The sequence below is a fragment of the Rhinoderma darwinii genome, chromosome 4 (assembly GCF_050947455.1).
Source record: "Rhinoderma darwinii isolate aRhiDar2 chromosome 4, aRhiDar2.hap1, whole genome shotgun sequence".
NCBI classification, from domain to species: Eukaryota; Metazoa; Chordata; class Amphibia; order Anura; family Rhinodermatidae; genus Rhinoderma; species Rhinoderma darwinii.
In genome coordinates, this window is record NC_134690.1 from 14,886,400 (window position 1) to 14,907,630 (window position 21,231).

Below are 21,231 nucleotides of genomic sequence, written 5' to 3' on the forward strand. Positions count from 1 at the left end.
GGATCTGGGTGTAATAATCTGCAGCATCATATGTCCTAGGGGGCGCTACACTGGCGGATTCACTTGTTGAGAAGGATCTGGGTGTAATAATCTGCAGCATCATATGTCCTAGGGGGCGCTACACTGGGGGAGTCACTTGTTGAGAAGGATCTGGGTGTACTTGTAAATCATAAACTCAATAACAGCACAATGTCAATCAGCTGCTTCAAAGGCCAGCAGGATATTGTCGTGTATTAAAAGAGGCATGGACTCGCGGGACAGGGATGTAATATTACCACTTTACAAAGCATTAGTGAGGCCTCATCTAGAATATGCAGTTCAGTTCTGGGCTCCAGTTCATAGAAAGGATGCCCTGGAGTTGGAAAAAATACAAAGAAGAGCAACGAAGCTAATTTGGGGCATGGAGAATTTAAGTTATGAGGAAAGATTGAAAGAATTAAACCTATTTAGCCTTGAAAAAAGACGACTAAGGGGGGACATGATTAACTTATATAAATATATTAATGGCACATACAAAAAATATGGTGAAATCCTGTTCCTTGTAAAACCCCCTCAATAAACAAGGGGGCACTCCCTCCGTCTGGAGAAAAAAAGGTTCAACCTGCAGAGGCGACAAGGCTTCTTTACAGTGAGAACTGTGAATCTATGGAATAGTCACCGCAGGAGCCGTCACAGCAGGGACAGTAGATGGCTTTAAAAAAGGGTTAGATAATTTCCTAGAACAAAAAAATATTAGCTCCTATGTGTAGAAATTTTTCCTTCCCTTTTCCCTTCCCTTGGTTGAACTTGATGGACATGTGTCTTCTTTCAGCCGTACTAACTATGTAACTATGTAACTATGTAACACTGTAGGATGAAAAGTCGAACTTGATGGACTTGTCTCTTAGTTTTTTTTTATATAATTTTTTTTTACAAAGTCCAAGGGAAATCATTAACACATTTATCTTGATTAATGCAGTGTTACTTTTTTTTCTTCTAGTTTTTGAGTTTGTTTTTTTTGTTTTAGGTGGAACTAATTCGCAGAGATTATGTGGCCAATGGGGGCTGGGAGACGTTCCTGTCATATGAGGATCCAGAACAAGACATTCTCATTGGATTGCTGCGTTTGCGAAAGTGTTCCTCAGAGTCCTTCAGGCCTGAGTTAAAGGGAGGTGTATCCATAGTGCGGGAACTTCATGTGTACGGGAGTGTGGTCCCTGTCAGCAATCGCGACCCATCAAAGTTTCAGCATCAGGTAATGATGTAGGACCTGTGCATCCTGCCAAGCTGACGTCATGTACTGGTGGAGCAGGCTTCTCCTTTATTACTATTACAACAATATACTTCAATACTGCCCCCTATGTATACAAATATAACTACTATAATACTGCCTCCTATATACAAGAATATAACTACTATAATACGGCCCTATATACAAGAATATAACTACTATAATACTGCTCCTATATACAAGAATATAACTACTATAATACTGCCCCTATATACAAGAATATAACTACTATAATACTGCCACCTATATACAAGAATATAACTACTATAATATTGCCTCCTATATACAAGAATATAACTACTATAATACTGCCACCTATATACAAGAATATAACTACTATAATACTGCCTCCTATATACAAGAATATAACTACTATAATACTGCCCTATATACAAGAATATAACTACTATAATACTGCTCCCTATGTACAAGAATATAACTACTATAATACTGCCCCCTATATACAAGAATATAACTACTATAATACTGCCCCTATATACAAGAATATAACTACTATAATACTGCCCCCTATATACAAGAATATAACTACTATGATACTGCTCCTATACACAAGAATATAACTACTATATACTGCCCCCTATATACAAGAATATAACTACTATAATACTGCCCCCTATATACAAGAATATAACTACTATAATGCTGCTCCTATATACAAGAATATAACTACTATAATGCTGCTCCTATGTACAAGAATATAACTACTATAATACTGCCCCCTATATACAAGAATATAACTACTATAATACTGCCCCCTATATACAAGAATATAACTACTATAATACTGCCCCCTATGTACAAGAATATAACTACTATAATACTGCTCCTATATACAAGAATATAACTACTATAATACTGCCCCTATATACAAGAATATAACTACTATAATACTGCCCCTATGTACAAGAATATAACTACTATAATACTGCTCCTATGTACAAGAATATAACTACTATAATACTGCTCCTATATACAAGAATACAATTACTAGAATACTGCCTCTATATACAAGAATATAACTAGTATAATACTGCCTCCTAGGTACGAGAATATAACTACTATAATACTGCCTCTCTGTACAAGAATATAACTACTATAATACTGCCCCTATATACAAGAATATAACTACTATAATACTGCCCCCTATATACAAGAATATAACTACTTTAATACTGCCCCTATATACAAGAATGTAACTACTAGAATACTGCTCCTATATACAAGAATATAACTACTATAATACTGCCCCTATATACAAGAATATAACTACTATAATACTGCCCCTGTATACAAGAATATAACTACTATAATACTGCCCCTGTATACAAGAATATAACTACTATAATACTGCCCCTATATACAAGATAATGACTACTATAATACTGTCCCCTATACACAAGAATATAACTACTATAATACTGCTCCTATATACAAGAATATAACTACTATAATACTACCCCCTATATACAAGAATATAACGAATATAATACTGCCCCTATATACAAGAATATAACTAATATAATACTGCTCCTATATGCAAGAATATAACTACTATAATACTGCCCCCTATATACAAGAATATAACTACTATAACACTGCTCCTATGTACAAGAATATAACTACTATAATACTGCTCCCTATGTACAAGAATATAACTACTATAATACTGTCCCTATATACAAGAATATAACTAGTATAATACTGCCCTCTATATACAAGAATATAACTACTATAATACTGCCCCCTATATACAAGAATATAAGTACTATAATACTGCCCCCTATATACAAGAATATAACTACTATAATACTGCTCCCTATATACAAGAATATAACTACTATAATACTGCTCCTATATATAAGAATATAACTACTATAATACTTCCCTATATATAAGAATATAACTACTATAATACTGCCCCTATATACAAGAATATAACTACTATAATACTGCCCACTATATATAAGAATATAACTACTAAAATACTGCTCCTATATACAAGAATATAACTACTATAATACTGCTCCTATATACAGGAATATAACTACTATAATACTGCTCCTATATACAGGAATATAACTACTATAATACTGTCCTCTATATACAAGAATATAACTACTATAATACTGCCCCTATATACAAGAATATAACTACTATAATACTGCCCCTATATACAAGAATATAACTACTATAATACTGCCCCCTATATACAAGAATATATCTACTATAATACTGCCCCCTATATACAAGAATATAACTACGATAATACTGCCCCTATATACAAGAATATAACTACTATAATACTGCCCCTATATACAAGAATATAACTACTATAATACTGCCCCTATATACAAGAATATAACTACTATAATACTGTCCCCTATATACAGGAATATAACTACTATAATACTGCTCCTATATACAAGAATATAACTACTATTATACTACCCCCTATATACAAGAATATAACGAATATAATACTGCCCCTATATACAAGAATATAACGAATATAATACTGCTCCTATATGCAAGAATATAACTACTATAATACTGCCCCTATATACAAGAATATAACTACTATAATACTGCCCCTATATACAAGAATATAACTACTATAACACTGCTCCTATATACAAGAATAGAACTACTATAATACTGCTCCTATATACAAGAATATACTATAATACTGCTCCTATATACAAGAATATAACTACTATAATATTGCACCCTCTATACAAGAATATAACTACTATAATACTACCCCTATATACAAGAATATAACTACTATAATACTGCTCCTATATACCAGAATATAACTACTATAATACTGCTCCTATATACAAGAATATAACTACTATAATTCTGCCCCCTATATACAAGAATATAACTACTATAATACTGCCCCTATATACAAGAATATAACTACTATAATACTGCCCCTATATGCAAGAATATAACTACTATAATACTGCCTCCTATATACAAGAATATAACTACTATAATACTGCCTCCTATATACAAGAATATAACTACTATAATACTGCTCCTATATACAAGAATATAACTACTATAATACTGCTCCTATATACAAGAATATAACTACTATAATACTGCTCCTATATACAAGAATATAACTACTATAATACTACCCCCTATATACAAGAATATAACGAATATAATACTGCCCCTATATACAAGAATATAACTACTATAATACTGCTCCTATATGCAAGAATATAACTACTATAATACTGCCCCTATATACAAGAATATAACTACTATAATACTGCCCCCTATATACAAGAATATAATTACTATAATACTGCTCCCTATGTACAAGAATATAACGACTATAATACTGTCCCTATATACAAGAATATAACTACTATAATACTGCTCCTATATACAAGAATATAACTACTATAATACTGCCCCTATATACAAGAATATAACTACTATAATACTGCCCCTATATACAAGAATATAACTACTATAATACTGCCCCTATATACAAGAATATAACTACTATAACACTGCCCTCTATATACAAGAATATAATTACTATAATACTGCCCCTATATATAAGAATATAACTACTAAAATACTGCTCCTATATGCAAGAATATAATTACTATAATACTGCTCCTATATACAAGAATATAACTACTAGAATACTGCCCCTATATACAAGAATATAACTACTATAATGCTACCATCTATATACAAGAATATAACTACTTTAATACTACCATCTATATACAAGAATATAACTACTATAATACTGCTCCTTTATACAAGAATATAACTACTATAATACTGCCCCTATATACAAGAATATAACTACTATAATACTGCCCCTATATACAAGAATATACTATAATACGGCCCCATATACAAGAATATAACTACTATAATTACTACTATAATATAACTACTACCATCTATATACAAGAATATAACTACTATAATTCTGCTCCTATATATAAGAATATAACTACGATAATACTGCCCCTATATACAAGAATATAACTACTATAATACTGCTCCTATATACAAGAATATAACTACTATAATACTTCTCCTATATACAAGAATATAACTACTATAATACTGCCCCCTAAATACAAGAATATAACTACTATAATACTGCCCCCTAAATACAAGAATAGAACTACTATAATACTGCCCCTATATACAAGAATAGAACTACTAAAATACTACCCATATATACAAGAATAGAACTACTATAATACTGCCTCCTATATACAAGAATATAGCTACTATAATACTGCCCCCTATATACAAGAATATAACTACTATGATACTGTCCCCTATATACAAGAATATAACTACTATAATACTGCCCATATATACAAGAATATAACTACTATAATACTGTCCCCTATATACAAGAATATAACTACTATAATACTGCCTCCTATATACAAGAATATAGCTACTATAATACTGCCCCCTATATACAAGAATATAACTACTATAATACTGTCCCCTATATACAAGAATAGAACTACTATAATACTGCCCCTATATACAAGAATATAACTACTATAATACTCCTCCTATATATAAGAATATAACTACTATAATACTGCCCCCTATATACAAGAATGTAACTACTATAATACTGCTCCCTATATACAAGAATATAACTACTATAATACTGCTCCTATATACAAGAATATAACTACTATAATACTGCCCCTATATACAAGAATATAACTACTATAATACTGCCCCTATATACAAGAATATAACTACTATAATACTGCCTCCTATATACAAGAATATAACTACTATAATACTGCCCATATATACAAGAATATAACTACTATAATACTGCCTCCTATATACAAGAATATAACTACTATAATACTGCCCCCTATATACAAGAATATAACTACTATAATACTGCCCCCTATATACAAGAATATAACTACTATAATACTGCCCCCTATATACAAGAATATAACTACTATAATACTGCCCATATATACAAGAATATAACTACTATAATACTGTCTCCTATATACAAGAATATAACTACTATAATACTGTCCCCTATATACAAGAATATAACTACTAAAATACTGCCCCTATATACAAGAATATAACTACTATAATACTGCCCCCTATATACAAGAATATAACTACTATAATACTGCTCCTATATACAAGAATATAACTACTATAATACTGCCCCCTATATACAAGAATATAACTACTATAATACTGTCCCCTATATACAAGAATATAACTACTATAATACTGCTCCTATATACAAGAATATAACTACTATAATACTGTCCCCTATATACAAGAATATAACCACTATAATACTGCTCCTATATACAAGAATATAAATACTATAATACTGCTCCTATATACAAGAATATAACTACTATAATACTGTCCCCTATATACAAGAATATAACTACTATAATACTGCTCCTATATACAAGAATATAACTACTATAATACTGTCCCCTATATACAAGAATATAACTACTATAATACTGCTCCTATATACAAGAATATAACTACTATAATACTGCCCCCTATATACAAGACTATAACTACTATAATACTGCCCCTATATACAAGAATATAACTACTATAATACTGCCCCTATGTACAAGAATATAACTACTATAATACTGCCCCTAAATACAAGAATATAAATACTATAATACTGCCCCTATATACAAGAATATAACTACTATAATACTGCCCCTATATACAAGAATATAACTACTATAATACTCCTCCTATATATAAGAATATAACTACTATAATACTGCCCCCTATATACAAGAATGTAACTACTATAATACTGCTCCCTATATACAAGAATATAACTACTATAATACTGCCCCCTATATACAAGAATATAACTACTATAATACTGCTCCTATATACAAGAATATAACTACTATAATACTGCCCCCTATATACAAGAATATAACTACTATAATACTGTCCCCTATATACAAGAATATAACTACTATAATACTGCTCCTATATACAAGAATATAACTACTATAATACTGTCCCCTATATACAAGAATATAACCACTATAATACTGCAGATATAAACAAGAATATAACTACTATAATACTGCCCCCTATATACAAGAATATAACTACTATAATACTGCCCCCTATATACAAGAATATAACTACTATAATACTGCCCCTATATACAAGAATATAACTACTATAATACTGCTCCCTATATACAAGAATATAACTACTATAATACTTCCCCCCTATATACAAGAATATAACTACTATAATACTACCCCTATATACAAGAATATAACTACTATAATACTGCTCCTATATACAGGAATATAACTACTATAATACTGCTCCTATATACAAGAATATAACTACTATAATACTGCCCCCTATGTACAAGAATATAACTACTATAAGGGCATGACCACACATGGCGGAATTCCTCCGCAACTGTCCGCATCAATGCCGCACAGAATCTGCGTTGCAGATTCTGCAGCGGATCTGCACAAAATGTGCAGAAAATTGATGCGGACTGGCCGCTGCGGACTGCAGGAAAAGTGCTTCTCTTCTCCCTATTCAGTGCAGGATAGAGAGAAGGGACAGCACTTTCCCTAGTGAAAGTCAAAGAAATTCATACTTACCGGCCGTTGTCTTGGTGACGCGTCCCTCTTTCGGCATCCGGCCCGACCTCCCTGGATGACGCTCCAGTCCATGTGACCGCTGCAGCCTGTGCTTGGCCTGTGATTGGCTGCAGCCGTCACTTACACTGAAACGTCATCCTGGGAGGCCGGACTGGAGACAGACGCAGGGAGTTCTCGGTAAGTATGAACTTATATTTTTTTTTACAGATACATGTATATTGAGATCGGTAGTCACTGTCCCGGGTGCAGAAACAGTTACTGCCGATCGCGTAACTCTTTCAGCACCCTGGACAGTGACTATTTACAGACGTCTCCTAGCAACGCTCCCGTCATTACGGGAGCCCCATTGACTTCCTCAGTCTGGCTGTAGACCTAGAAATACATAGGTCCAGCCAGAATGAAGAAATGTCATGGTAGTAAAAACAATACGCTCCGCAGCACACATAAGATCTGCGGACTTCATTGCGGAATTTTGACTCTCCATTGAAGTCAATGGAGAAATTCCGCCATGAGTCCGCAACCAGTCCGCCACTGCTCCGCAACAGACAGAGCATGCTGCGGACACCAAATTCCGCTCCGCAGCCTATGCTCCGCAGCGGAATTGTACGCATCGTGTAAACGAACACTGCTAAATTAAAGTGAAAGTCAATGGAGAAACGGCTCCGCTGCGGATTAACGCTGCGGAGTGTCCGCAGCGGAATTTAAGTGAAATTCCGCCATGTGTGAACCCGCCCTAATACTGCTCCCTATGTACAAGAATATAACTACTATAACACTGCCTCCTATATACAAGAGTATAACTACTATAATACTGCCCCTATATACAAGAATATAACTACTATAATACTGCTCCTATATACAAGAATATAACTACTATAATACTGCTCCCTATATACAAGAATATAACTACTATAACACTGCCCCTATATACAAGAATATAACTACTATAATACTGCTACTATATACAAGAATATAACTACTATAATACTGCCCCTATATACAAGAATATATCTACTATAATACTGCTCCCTATATACAAGAATATAACTACTATAATACTGCTACTATATACAAGAATATAACTACTATAATACTGCTCCCTATATACAAGAATATAACTACTATAATACTGCCCCTATATACAAGAATATAACTACTATAATACTGCTACTATATACAAGAATATAACTACTATAATACTGCCTCCTATGTACAAGAATATAACTACTATAATACTGCTCCCTATATACAAGAATATAACTACTATAATACTGCTCCCTATATACAAGAATATAACTACTATAATACTGCCCCTATATATAAGAATATAACTACTATAATACTGCCCCTATATACAAGAATATAACTACTATAATACTGCCCCTATATACAAGAATATAACTAGTATAATACTTCTCCCTATATACAAGAATATAACTACTATAATACTGTCCCCTATATACAAGAATATAACTACTAAAATACTGCCCCCTATATACAAGAATACAACTACTATAATACTGCCCCCTATATACAAGAATATAACTACTATAATACTGCCCCTATATACAAGAATATAACTACTATAATACTGCCCCCTGTATACAAGAATATAACTACTATAATACTGCTCCTATATACAAGAATATAACCACTATAATACTGTCCCCTATATACAAGAATATAACTACTATAATACTGCCCCCTGTATACAAGAATATAACTACTATAATACTGCCCCCTATATACAAGAATATAACTACTATAATACTGCCCCCTATATACAAGAATATAACTACTATAATACTGCCCCCTATATACAAGAATATAACTACTAAAATACTGCCCCCTATGGCAGACATTGCTGCATTGTAATTTGTACCTATTCCTCTGTACACAGGGTTTTGGGATGCTGTTGATGGAGGAGGCAGAACGTATAGCAAAAGAAGAGCATGGATCCTTCAAAATAGCCGTTATTTCAGGTGAATGTTCTGTGTATTTTTAGTATATAATGTAAATGTTGATTTATTCTCTTGGGGAATTTAACATGCAGACTTGTAGATCTGCATTGTGCTTGCCACATGGATAGACACATTCAGGAACTGTAGTTTCTTTTAGTATTTCCATTTAAAGGAAATTTGTCATCAGAAAATGACATATTGTTTAAATAGAGTATTTATGTTAAACCTATTTTAAGAGAAATGTAGTTGTTTTTTTGGAGGGGGTTTTATGTCATTATTTATATTAAAAAAGTATTCCTTAAAATCTTGATCTTGTTTTCACTTTGACAATGAAGCGACACAATAGACTGCCCGCCCCTTCCTGTTCTATAGAGATCACTTCTTAGTAGTCATCTCATTATCATCACAGGCAGGTTTACACGGAGAGGTAACACCTCTTTATAGATAATACAGGATCCACCCTTTATAATAGACTGACCCTGTGGCTGCTACAAGGCCCGCGGCATGAGGGATTCCGTGCCGCCTGCTGGCACGCGCCCCCCCCCATGACCTGTGCTGCCGCTATGACTGCTACAGCGGTAGCGATGCAGCATTCAATAGTATCTACAGGGGCACGATCTACAGGGTGGGGGCTGTATGGCACTATCTGCAGAGGGGGACTATCTACAAGGGGGAGGTGGGGCCACTATCTACAGGGCTGGCTGTATGGCACCATCTACGAGGGGGTTCTATGGCACGATCTACAAGGCGAAGGTGGGGGCACTATCTACAGGGGGGTTTGTATAGCACTCTCTACAAGGGGAAGGTGTGGGGCACTATCTACAATGGGGAGGTGGGGGCACTATGTACAGGAGGACTGTGGCACGATCTACAAGGGGGAGGTAGGAGGTGCTAACTACAAAGGGGGGGTCGTATGGCACTATCTACAAGGGGGAGGTGGGGGCACTATCTTCAGGGGGGGTTGTTAAGCACTGTCTACACGGGGAAGGTGGGGGGCACTATCTAAAGAGAGGCTGTATGGCATGATCTACATGGGGAGTTGGGGGGGCACTTTATACAAGGGGAGTGGAGCACTATCTACAGGGGAGGAAGGGTGGCACTATCTTCAAGGGGGTGTGACACTATCTCTAGGGGGGCTGTATGGCACTATCTACGGGGGGGCTGTATGGCACAATTTACAGGGGGGGCACTATCTACAAGAGGGGCTGTATGCGGCACCCAGGGGATGGGGGGGCAGTCAAAAGTTTGCTACAGGGCCCAGTCTTTCCTAGTTGCACCCCTGGACTGATCTTTCCTGTTTTTAGAGATCACTTCTCAGCATGCATTTTATCATCTTTACAGGCAGGATTACACTGACAGTTAACACCTATATCTAGATAACACAGGATCCACCATTCATAATAGACTGACCCTTCCTGTTCTGTAGCGATCACTTCCTAGCAGTCATCTCATTATCATCACAGGCAGGATTACACAGACAGCTAACACCTATATATAGATAACACAGGATCCACAATTGACAATAGATGATTAAGGCCCTGTTGACACTGAGTTTTTTTACACGTTTTTTGACTCGGAAACCGCGTCGGAGCACGCGCCAAAAAATATCCGAAAATGCCTCCCATTGATTTCAATGAGAGGTAGAGGTGTTGTTTTTTCCCGCGAGCATTAAAAAACTCTCGCGGGAAGAAGAAACTACATGCCCTATCTTCGGGCGGTTACATCTCTGACCTCCCATTGACATCAATGGGAGTCAGGAAAGCGTATTTCGCTGTGTTTTTGCCCGTGGCGCTCAATGGGCGCGAGTGAAAAAAGCGGCAAACGGTGTGCAGGCAGATCAAAATCTGCCTCAAAATTTCAAACTGAATTTTGAGGCATAATTTTCTGCCTGCAAAAAAAAACAGCATAACACACCTCCCCTACCCCTTCCTGCACAATTAGGGTATGTTCACACTAAGTGTTTTCAGGCGTATTTTGGGGCGTTTACGCCTCGAAAAACACCTGAAAAAACGGAAGCTGAATGCCTACAAACATCTGCCCATTGAAATCAATGGGAAAAAGCATTTAGTACATACGGGTCATCTTTTTACGCTGCTGTTTTAAAAAAAACTGAGCATAAAAAACGCTCCGTAAAAAGAAGTAGTAAAAAGAAGCTCCAAATTAAAAGAAGCTTCATTTTCTGCTTCAAAAACGCCTGAAAATCGAGGCGGTTTTCTCTGAAACAGTTTCGTGTTTTCAGACGTTTTTTATTAAGCGTGTGCACAGATCACAGACCATACCTAGAAATCTCACCATAGAAGTCAATAGGTCAACTCTTGTTCTCAGGTTCCTATGGTCCATGTGGTCCCTGTGAACTATATCTCTAAATGCTGTTAAAAGAAGCGCAGGCAAGATGGCTGCCTCCATAATCATGTACAAAAAATAGAATAAAGAAATCTACAGACAAAAAGGAAAAACAGTTTATAAATAAAAGATTTATATTGTACGGTCTAGTTTTAATTAGGGAAAAAAATATAGGTGATCCATTCCCTTTAAGGCATTTACCTGAAATGGCTATAGGTGATTGGTGTGACTGGTGAAAGAAAATGGACATACAGGCTGTAATATCAGTTCCCAGCAGGATGCAGATAAACCACAATGTTATATGAGGGAGATCGCACAGGGGCAAAATGCTGATGGACCGCTATTTACACACCTACTATTCAGGAGGAAATAGGCTGCTGAGTATTACAATTGCACAAGGGGCTATTATAACGTGTCAGTCACATGGTTACGTGAAGTGCACCATCCTGGCTAGTAGCTTATGGGTGAGGCCCATACTATTAGATCAGACACGATGCCCAGCACCAAAGTACACCACACAAAGTACTGACAATTACTATAATAGTGCACCTTATATACAAGACTATCACTACTATAATACTGCCCCCTATATACAAGAATATAACTGCTATAATACTGCCCCCTATATACAAGAATATAACTACTATAATACTGCACCTATATACAAGAATATAACTACTATAATACTGCTCCTATATACAAGAATATAACTACTATAATACTGCCCTCTATATACAAGAATATAACTACTATAATACTGCTCCTATATACAAGATTATAACTACTATAATACTGCCCCCTATATACAGGAATATAACTACTTTAATACTGCCCCTATATACTAGAATATAACTACAATAATACTGTCCCCTATATACAAGAATATAACTACTATAGTACTGCCCCTATATACAAGAATATAACTACTATAATACTGCTCCTATATACAAGAATATAACTACTATAATACTGCTCCCTATATACAAGAATATAACTACTATAATACTGCCTCCTATATACAAGAATATAAATACTATAATACTGCCCCCTATGTACAAGAATATAACTACTATAATACAGCCCCTATATACAAGAATAGAACTACTATAACACTGCCTCCTATATACAAGAATAGAACTACTATAATACTGCTATATACAAGAATATAAATACTATAATACTGCCCCTATATACAAGAATATAACTACTATAATACTGCCCCTTGTATACAAGAATATAACTACTATAATACTGCCCCTTGTATACAAGAATATAACTACTATAATACTGCCCCCTATATATACAAGAATTTAACTACTATAATACTTCTCCTATATACAAGAATATAACTACTATAATACTGCCTCCTATATACAAGAATATAATTACTATAATACTGCCCCTATATACAAGAATATAACGACTATAATACTGCCCCATATATACAAGAATAGAACTACTATAATACTGCCCCTATATACAAGAATATAACTACTATAATACTGCCCTTATATACAAGAATATAACTACTATAATACTGCTCCTATATACAAGAATATAACTACTATAATACTGCTCCTATATACAAGAATATAACTACTATAATACTGCTCCTATATACAAGAATATAACTACTATAATACTGCTCCTATATACAAGAATATAACTACTATAATACTGCTCCCTATATACAAGAATATAACTACTATAATACTGCCCCTAATATACAAGAATATAACTACTATAATACCGCCCCTATATACAAGAATATAACTACGATAATACTGCCCCCTATATACAAGAATATAACTACTATAATACTGCTCCTATATACAAGAATATAACTACTATAATACTGCTCCTGTATACAAGAATATAACTATTATAATACTGTTCCTATATACAAGAATATAACTACTATAATACTGCCCCCTATATACAAGAATATAACTACTATAATACTGCCCCTATATACAAGAATATAACTACTATAATACTGCTCCCTATATACAAGAATATAACTACTATAATACTGCCCCTATATACTAGTATATAACTACTATAATACTTCTCCTATATACAAGAATATAACTACTATAATACTGCCCCTACATACAAGAATAGAACTACTATAATACTGCCCATATATACAAGAATATAACTACTATAATACTGCCCCCTATATACAAGAATATAACTACCATAATACTGACCCCTATATACAAGAATATAACTACTATACTACTGCCCCCTATATGCAAGAATATAACTACTATAATACTGCTCCTATATACAAGAATATAACTACTATAATACTGACCCCTATATACAAGAATATAACTACTATAATACTGCCCCTATATACAAGAATATAACTACTATAATACTGACCCCTATATACAAGAATATAACTACTATAATACTGACCCCTATATACAAGAATATAACTACTATAATACTGCCCCTATGTACAAGAATATAACTACTATAATACTGCCCCTATATACAAGAATATAACTACTATAATACTGCCCCTATATACAGGAATATAACTACTATAATACTGCCTCCTATATACAAGAATATAACTACAATAATACTGCCTCCTATATACAAGAATATAACTACTATAATACTGACCCCTATATACAAGAATATAACTACCATAATACTGATCCCTATGTTCAATAATATACAATTTTTGGTGTATGTGATGAGGGAGGGGGTGTCTTTTCTTTTTCTTTGTAGCTGCTCAGTTCTTACTATTTTTATTACAGTGGGTCAATACTATAAAGTTCATATTTCAACTATTAAGTAAAGTGTTTATTCATTTCCATTCTCCTCCTGTGACTCACGGTTAATGCTTCTTCTACTGCTCGGTCCATTCATCCCGCGGTTCTAGATTTTCTGTAATAATTAAATCTCTATGTCTACATTAAAACACAAGAGCAAATTCACTTTCCTAATCTTCCGCTGTAAATGTGCAAACTGCATATCCTGGAACTCCCACACTGTCTGTCTCAGACGGTCTTGACTTTTAAAATCCTGTCATGTGAAGCCCACGCGTCGGAAGCAGAAGACATGTCCACTAGATTAGCGATGATAAGAGTTGTACAAGTCGTCCAGTATCATTCTCCTGTGGGCCGGCGACTGTCATCTTTATACCTTGCGGAGCCTCTGTGTGTGTCCTGGAGGAGGCCAGTGACGTAGACACTCGCAGATAATTGTCGGGGTGGGGGGTCTGTCCAATTTATGGCTTATGTCCTTCTACCGTGATCATTTTTATTTATCTCAGAGGACAAAGTGTAAACACTTAAGAATAGAAGTGTGTTTTTTCCTCATCCCACCCTATCTCTATTATCTCGTTCTAATTTTTTCCCTGATGTTTGTCCTTCATGACGGTCTGCCAGTTTGCACTGTCTTATTCTCTGCACTACTGCTCTGTTTTGTCCGGTTCTCCTCTCATTTGCCCCTCATTGTCTGGTCCTCCTCTCATTTGTCCTCCCCATTGTCTGATTCTCATCTCATCTGCCCCTCATTATCTTGTCTTCCTCTCCCCTTCATTGTCTAGTCCTCCTCTCCCCTGCTCATTGACTGATTAAACACTCATCTGCCCCCTTCGTTTCCGATCTTCCTCTGCCCCCATTATCTCATCCTGCTCTCTTCTGCCCTCTATTTTCTGATCCTTTTTTCATTAGCCCTCCATTGTCTGATCCTCCTCTCTTTTGCTCTCCATTGTCTGATCCTCCTCCTATTGCCCCGCATTGTCTGATCCTCCCCAGACCCTGGATGCCGTTGTCGGATTCTACTTACCACTGATCTCCATTGTATGCCCTCCTCAAACTGGCCATATCCGTTTATATTTTCTCTTTGCGTCTCTATTGTCTGACCCTCCTCTCTTTTGCTCTCCATTGTCTGACCCTCCTCTCTTTTGCTCTCCATTGTCTGATCCTTCTCTCTATTGTCGGATCCTTCTCTCTATTGCTCTTCATTGACGGATCCTTCTCTCTATTGCTCTCCATTGTCGGATCCTTCTCTCTATTGCTCTTCATTGTCGGATCCTTCTCTCTATTGCTCTCCATTGTCTGATCCTTCTCCCTTTTGCTCTCCATTGTCTGATCCTTCTCTCTTTTGCTCTCCACTGTCGGTTCCTTCTCTCTTTTGCTCTCCATTGTCTGATCCTTCTCTCTTTTGCTCTCCATTTTCTGACCCTTCTCTGTTGCTCTCCATTGTCTGACACTTCCCTATTGCTCTCCATTGTCTGATCCTTCCCTCATTTGCTCTCCATTGTCTGATCCTTCGCTCTTTCTCTCCATTGTCTGATCCTTCTTTCTGTTGCTCTCCATTGTCTGATCCTTCTTTCTGTTGCTCCCCATTGTCTGATCCGTCTCTCTTTTGCTCTCTGTTGTCTGATCCGTCTCTCTTTTGCTCTCCATTGTCGGATCCTTCTCTCTTTTGCTCTCCATTGTCTGATCCTTCTCTCTGTTGCTCTCCATTGTCTGATCCGTCGCTCTATTGCTCTCCATTATCTGATCCGTCTCTCTTTTGCTCCCCGTTGTCTAATCCTTCTCTCTTTTGCTCTCCATTGTCTGATCCTTCTTTCTTTAGCTCTCCATTGTCTGATCCTTCTTTCTTTTGCTCTCCGTTGTCTAATCCTTCTCTCTTGCTCTCCATTGTCTGATCCGTCTCTTTTGCTCTCCATTGTCTGATCCCTCTCTCTTTTGCTCTCCATTGTCTCATCCGTCTCTCTTTTGCTCTCCATTGTCGGATCCTTCTCTCTATTGCTCTTCATTTTCGCATCCTTCTCTCTATTGCTCTTCATTGTCTGATCCTACTCCCTTTTGCTCTCCATTGTCTGATCCTTGTCTCTTTTGCACTCCATTGTCTGATCCTTCTCTCTTTTGCTCTCCATTGTCTGATCCTTCTCTCTTTTGCTCTCCATTGTCTGATCCTTGTCTCTTTTGCACTCCATTGTCTGATCCTTCTCTCTTTTGCTCTCCATTGTCTGATCCTTCTCTCTTTTGCTCTCCATTGTCTGATCCTTCTCTCTTTTGCTCTCCATTGTCTGATCCTTCTCTCTTTTGCTCTCCATTGTCTGATCCTTCTTTCTTTTGCTCTCCATTGTCTGATCCTTCTTTCTTTTGCTCTCTATTGTCTGATCCTTCCCTCATTTGCTCTCCATTGTCTGATCCTTCTCTCCATTGTCTAATCCTACTCTTTTTGGCTCTCCATTGTCTGATCTTTTCTCTTTTGCTCTCCATTGTCTGATCCTCCTCTTTTGTCCTCCTCATACCGACCATATCCGTCTTTATTTTCTCTTCACGTCTCTATACAGTAGACAGTTTATCACCGTCGGTTTTACTATAATCCTCTTCATCTGGGTTAGTTAAACACGCAATGCAAAAAATTTAATAAATGTCTCTTCTACATCCTAATCGAATTCGGAAAATGAATATAAATTGCAGTGAAGTTACTGGGGAATCTCTGCTGGTATCATGTAACCCGCAGAATAACTAATGGGACCAGACAGAGTGGACGGCAGGACCTGATCACTGGGGGGGATATTCTGTTAATTATGTCTAAGCCGTTCATCAACGCTAAAGTTAAAAAAAAGTTATTTGGCTACTAATTGGAGTTTACTCAACTGAACAACCCTAATCCAAAGGAAACCAAAACCAATGATGATCCGCTGTAATCACCTGTGGAAACTGCAGGCGTCCTATTTCTCCTACAGTGACCACTACAGGAGGAATGTGGTGTTACATGCTGACCAGTCAAAGAGAATACACGATTATGTAAAATGGTCATTCTGATTCCACCAAGTTGGAAGCGTCCTTGCCAAGGCTCTCCAGTCTGGCTAATAGTGAGGGTGCAAGTGAGGAAACCTCCTCTGTGTTCCCCTCCTAATAGGGCAAATTCACCTTGGCCTAAGCATTTTTTATTTGCTCCATGTGAGGTTCTCTGTGATTTGAGACCTTGAGGGTGTCGTGCTGCTGTACCACTTCTACAGAAGGCCATGGCGGGCCATATTAGAATGTCCATAGAAGTTGTCACTCAGCCAGACTGCGTTATAGGGGGGCTTTACACTACACAGCCACACTGCTGTTATAGAGGGCCCTCCACACTACACAGCCAGACTGCCACGACTACAGAGCCATGCTGCTGTTACAGGGAGAGCTCCAGACTGCTCAGCCAGACTGCTGTTATAGGGGGCGCTCCAGACTGCTGTTATAGGGGGCGCTCCAGACTAAACAGTGAGACTGCTGTTATATGGAGAGCTCCGGACTACAGAGGCAGACCGCTGTTCTAAGGAGAGCTCCAGATGTCTCAGCCAGACTCCTTTTATAAGGGGCGCTCCAGACTGCTTTTGTTATAGGGGGAGCTCCGAACTACAGAGCCAGACCGCTGTTATTGGGGGTGCTCCAGACTACGTTACCAGACTGCTGTTATAGGGGCAGGTCCAGACTGATGTTATAGGAACTCAACACCCATCATGTTTTTTTCATACTGTCTCGAATGTTCAGCTTTCGTAGTCGTTTATTAAAAGGTATGACTTTAACTACAAATTCTCTTGACACTGAATAATGTATTTTTTCTGGATTTTAATGGATATGATTTGTTGAGATGTTGTCTGGTGATCTCGCGATACATCTATAGAAATTAAACTTCAGGGAGTGTTTGGTCTTGTTTGTCCATCTCCGAACCAGAACAATTGTTTTTCGCTGTATTGCCTCCGGTGACGTGGGCCATTTTATAGAAGGGTTTAATTGCCTTGAACTTTGTTACCAGCTTTATGTAAATGTGTATTTTTAGAAGGGGACAAACACATTCCTGCAAGACGAAAAATAAACCAAACAAAGACGGAAGAACACTGTGGTATAATTTAACATAATAATAATACTTTATACAATCACCTACAAGTCACGGAAATGCTGAAGAAACTTTCTTAAATACAGAGATGGTATTGTTGAAGCTCAAGGTATAATTATATACTGACGTAGCGAGGCTATCTTTGGTTTTCTGCTTGGACACAGAACTACATCGGCACTTTGTTTATTTTTGCAACTTTTTATATTGGAGCATAAAAAAAAACTTTACATGTAAACACTTTATAAACAGATGGCTGCAGTATAAGGAAGGACTTCATGTACCAGATAAGGCTCTGTTCCCATTTGTTTAACAATAAGAATAGCGCTAAAAAATTATGGAGACCACCGGAACCCAGCGGACCCCATGGTAAGTCAACGAGGCCAGTCGAGTACCGATGGTATGTGTCGGAGAGCATCATGGCTTCCTTAATTAACAGAAGTCAGCAAATGGTAACAGAGCCTAAACCCCCCCCCCCCCCCCAAATGGGCATAATCATAAGGTAAAGTTCACAATTTCCCAAAAATTTTTTGTGGAACTAGGGGTTAAAAAGGAGATTGACAATCTGATGTAATTAATGGGACCCATTGATGATTTCATTCTTTCACATCTTTTTGTAAAAAAATTGTAAAGGCAATGCCCATATGATTGAGCCCTCGATGTGGCCGATGTAGCAGCTTATTTTTGTTATTTTTCCTAACGTTCACCCATTGGAGATACAGACAATTTATTTATTTTTTGTTTTTCCATCATCACATTCCAAGAGCCATAATTTTTTTATTCTTCCACCGACCGTCCTGTGAGGGCTTGTTATATGTTGGACAAGTTGTAGTTTTTAATGTTATTTTAATTTCATTTATTGTACCATATAATGTAATGGGAAACTGGAAAAAACTTCTTTGTGTGGTATAATGGGAAAAAAAACAGTGATTCCTCTATTGTTTTTATGGGTTTCGTTTTCAAGGCGTCCACCATGCGGTAAAAACAACACATTAACTTTATTCTGCTGGTCAGTACAATTACCGTGATACCAAATTTATACAGTTGTTTTTTATATATATATTTTACTACTTGTACAAAGAAAAAACTATTTGTTAAAAAAAATAGTTTGGTGTCGCCATAGTCTGAGAGCCGTTACTTTTTTTATTTTTGCGGTGTGATGGCCGTAGTAGGGGTTTGTAGTTTTTCTTTGAACTATTTTGGGGTACATATGACTTTGATAACTTTTTATTCACATTTTTTGTAAAGCAGGGTGACCAAAAAACAGCAATGTCTGCATATAAAAAAAAATGTCCTACAGCGTTTAGCCGGCGGGTTAAATATTGTGATATTTTGGTAGTTCAGACTTTTACGGACACGGCAATACCAATTATGTTTAATTTTTTAAGGGAGGTCTTTGAATTCTGGCAAGGCTAATACTAGGGCACCGATGGAAGACCCGGAGGTCTTCAATTGGCCTCTGTCCTCCCTGGCAACCTATCCACACCTTGCGATTTCGTTGTGCGGGGTGACGACACAGAGGCATCAATTTCCCTGTCTAACCACTCAGATGCCACAGTCACTATTGACCTCCACATTTAAGGGGTTAAGCGGCCAGGATCGAAGTGATCTCTGATCACAGCCATTGCAGGCACTTGTCAGCTGTTTTAAACAGCCGGCACTTGCCACGTATGGTGATGGCGCACATCCAACATAACTGTATGTCTAATGTTGCCAAAAGGTTATTCAGAAGAAATGAATCAGCTCTCCACTTGTGTAGGTTTATCTCTGAGGATTCAGTAAGATGTTCAAGGGATTACATTAGGTGGATTTTGGTATATCAAGTCATGAAAACCTAAACTACCTTGGCTGCTAGAGACTCCGGCCATGTCAGGGCTCCTTCTATTAGTCTCATCTCTTGACTGACCAGACAAAGTACTGGAATGGCCTCTCGTGTTCTCTGGCTCTGACTCAATAATGGGCAACAAAAGGTCCAACAGAAGACAACCTCATTTGGAGCTGACTTTGGAGACCATCACTTTCCTCTAGGTTCTATTTCGTATGGGTTGCTTCACAAATAACATATTAGAACTTGGTGATATGTCCCCTA

General features: G+C 36.7%; 1 protein-coding gene across 1 annotated transcript in view; it reads left to right on the forward strand.

Annotated features, from left to right (window-relative positions):
• Positions 1-21,231, forward strand: part of ELP3 (elongator acetyltransferase complex subunit 3) — an 81,090-nt gene that overhangs the window by 55,727 nt on the left and 4,132 nt on the right. Inside the window, exons 7-8 of the mRNA XM_075863802.1 lie at positions 1,007-1,234; positions 9,872-9,953. Coding sequence (XP_075719917.1) covers positions 1,007-1,234; positions 9,872-9,953 — 310 coding nt within the window. The remainder of the gene's footprint in view (positions 1-1,006; positions 1,235-9,871; positions 9,954-21,231) is intronic.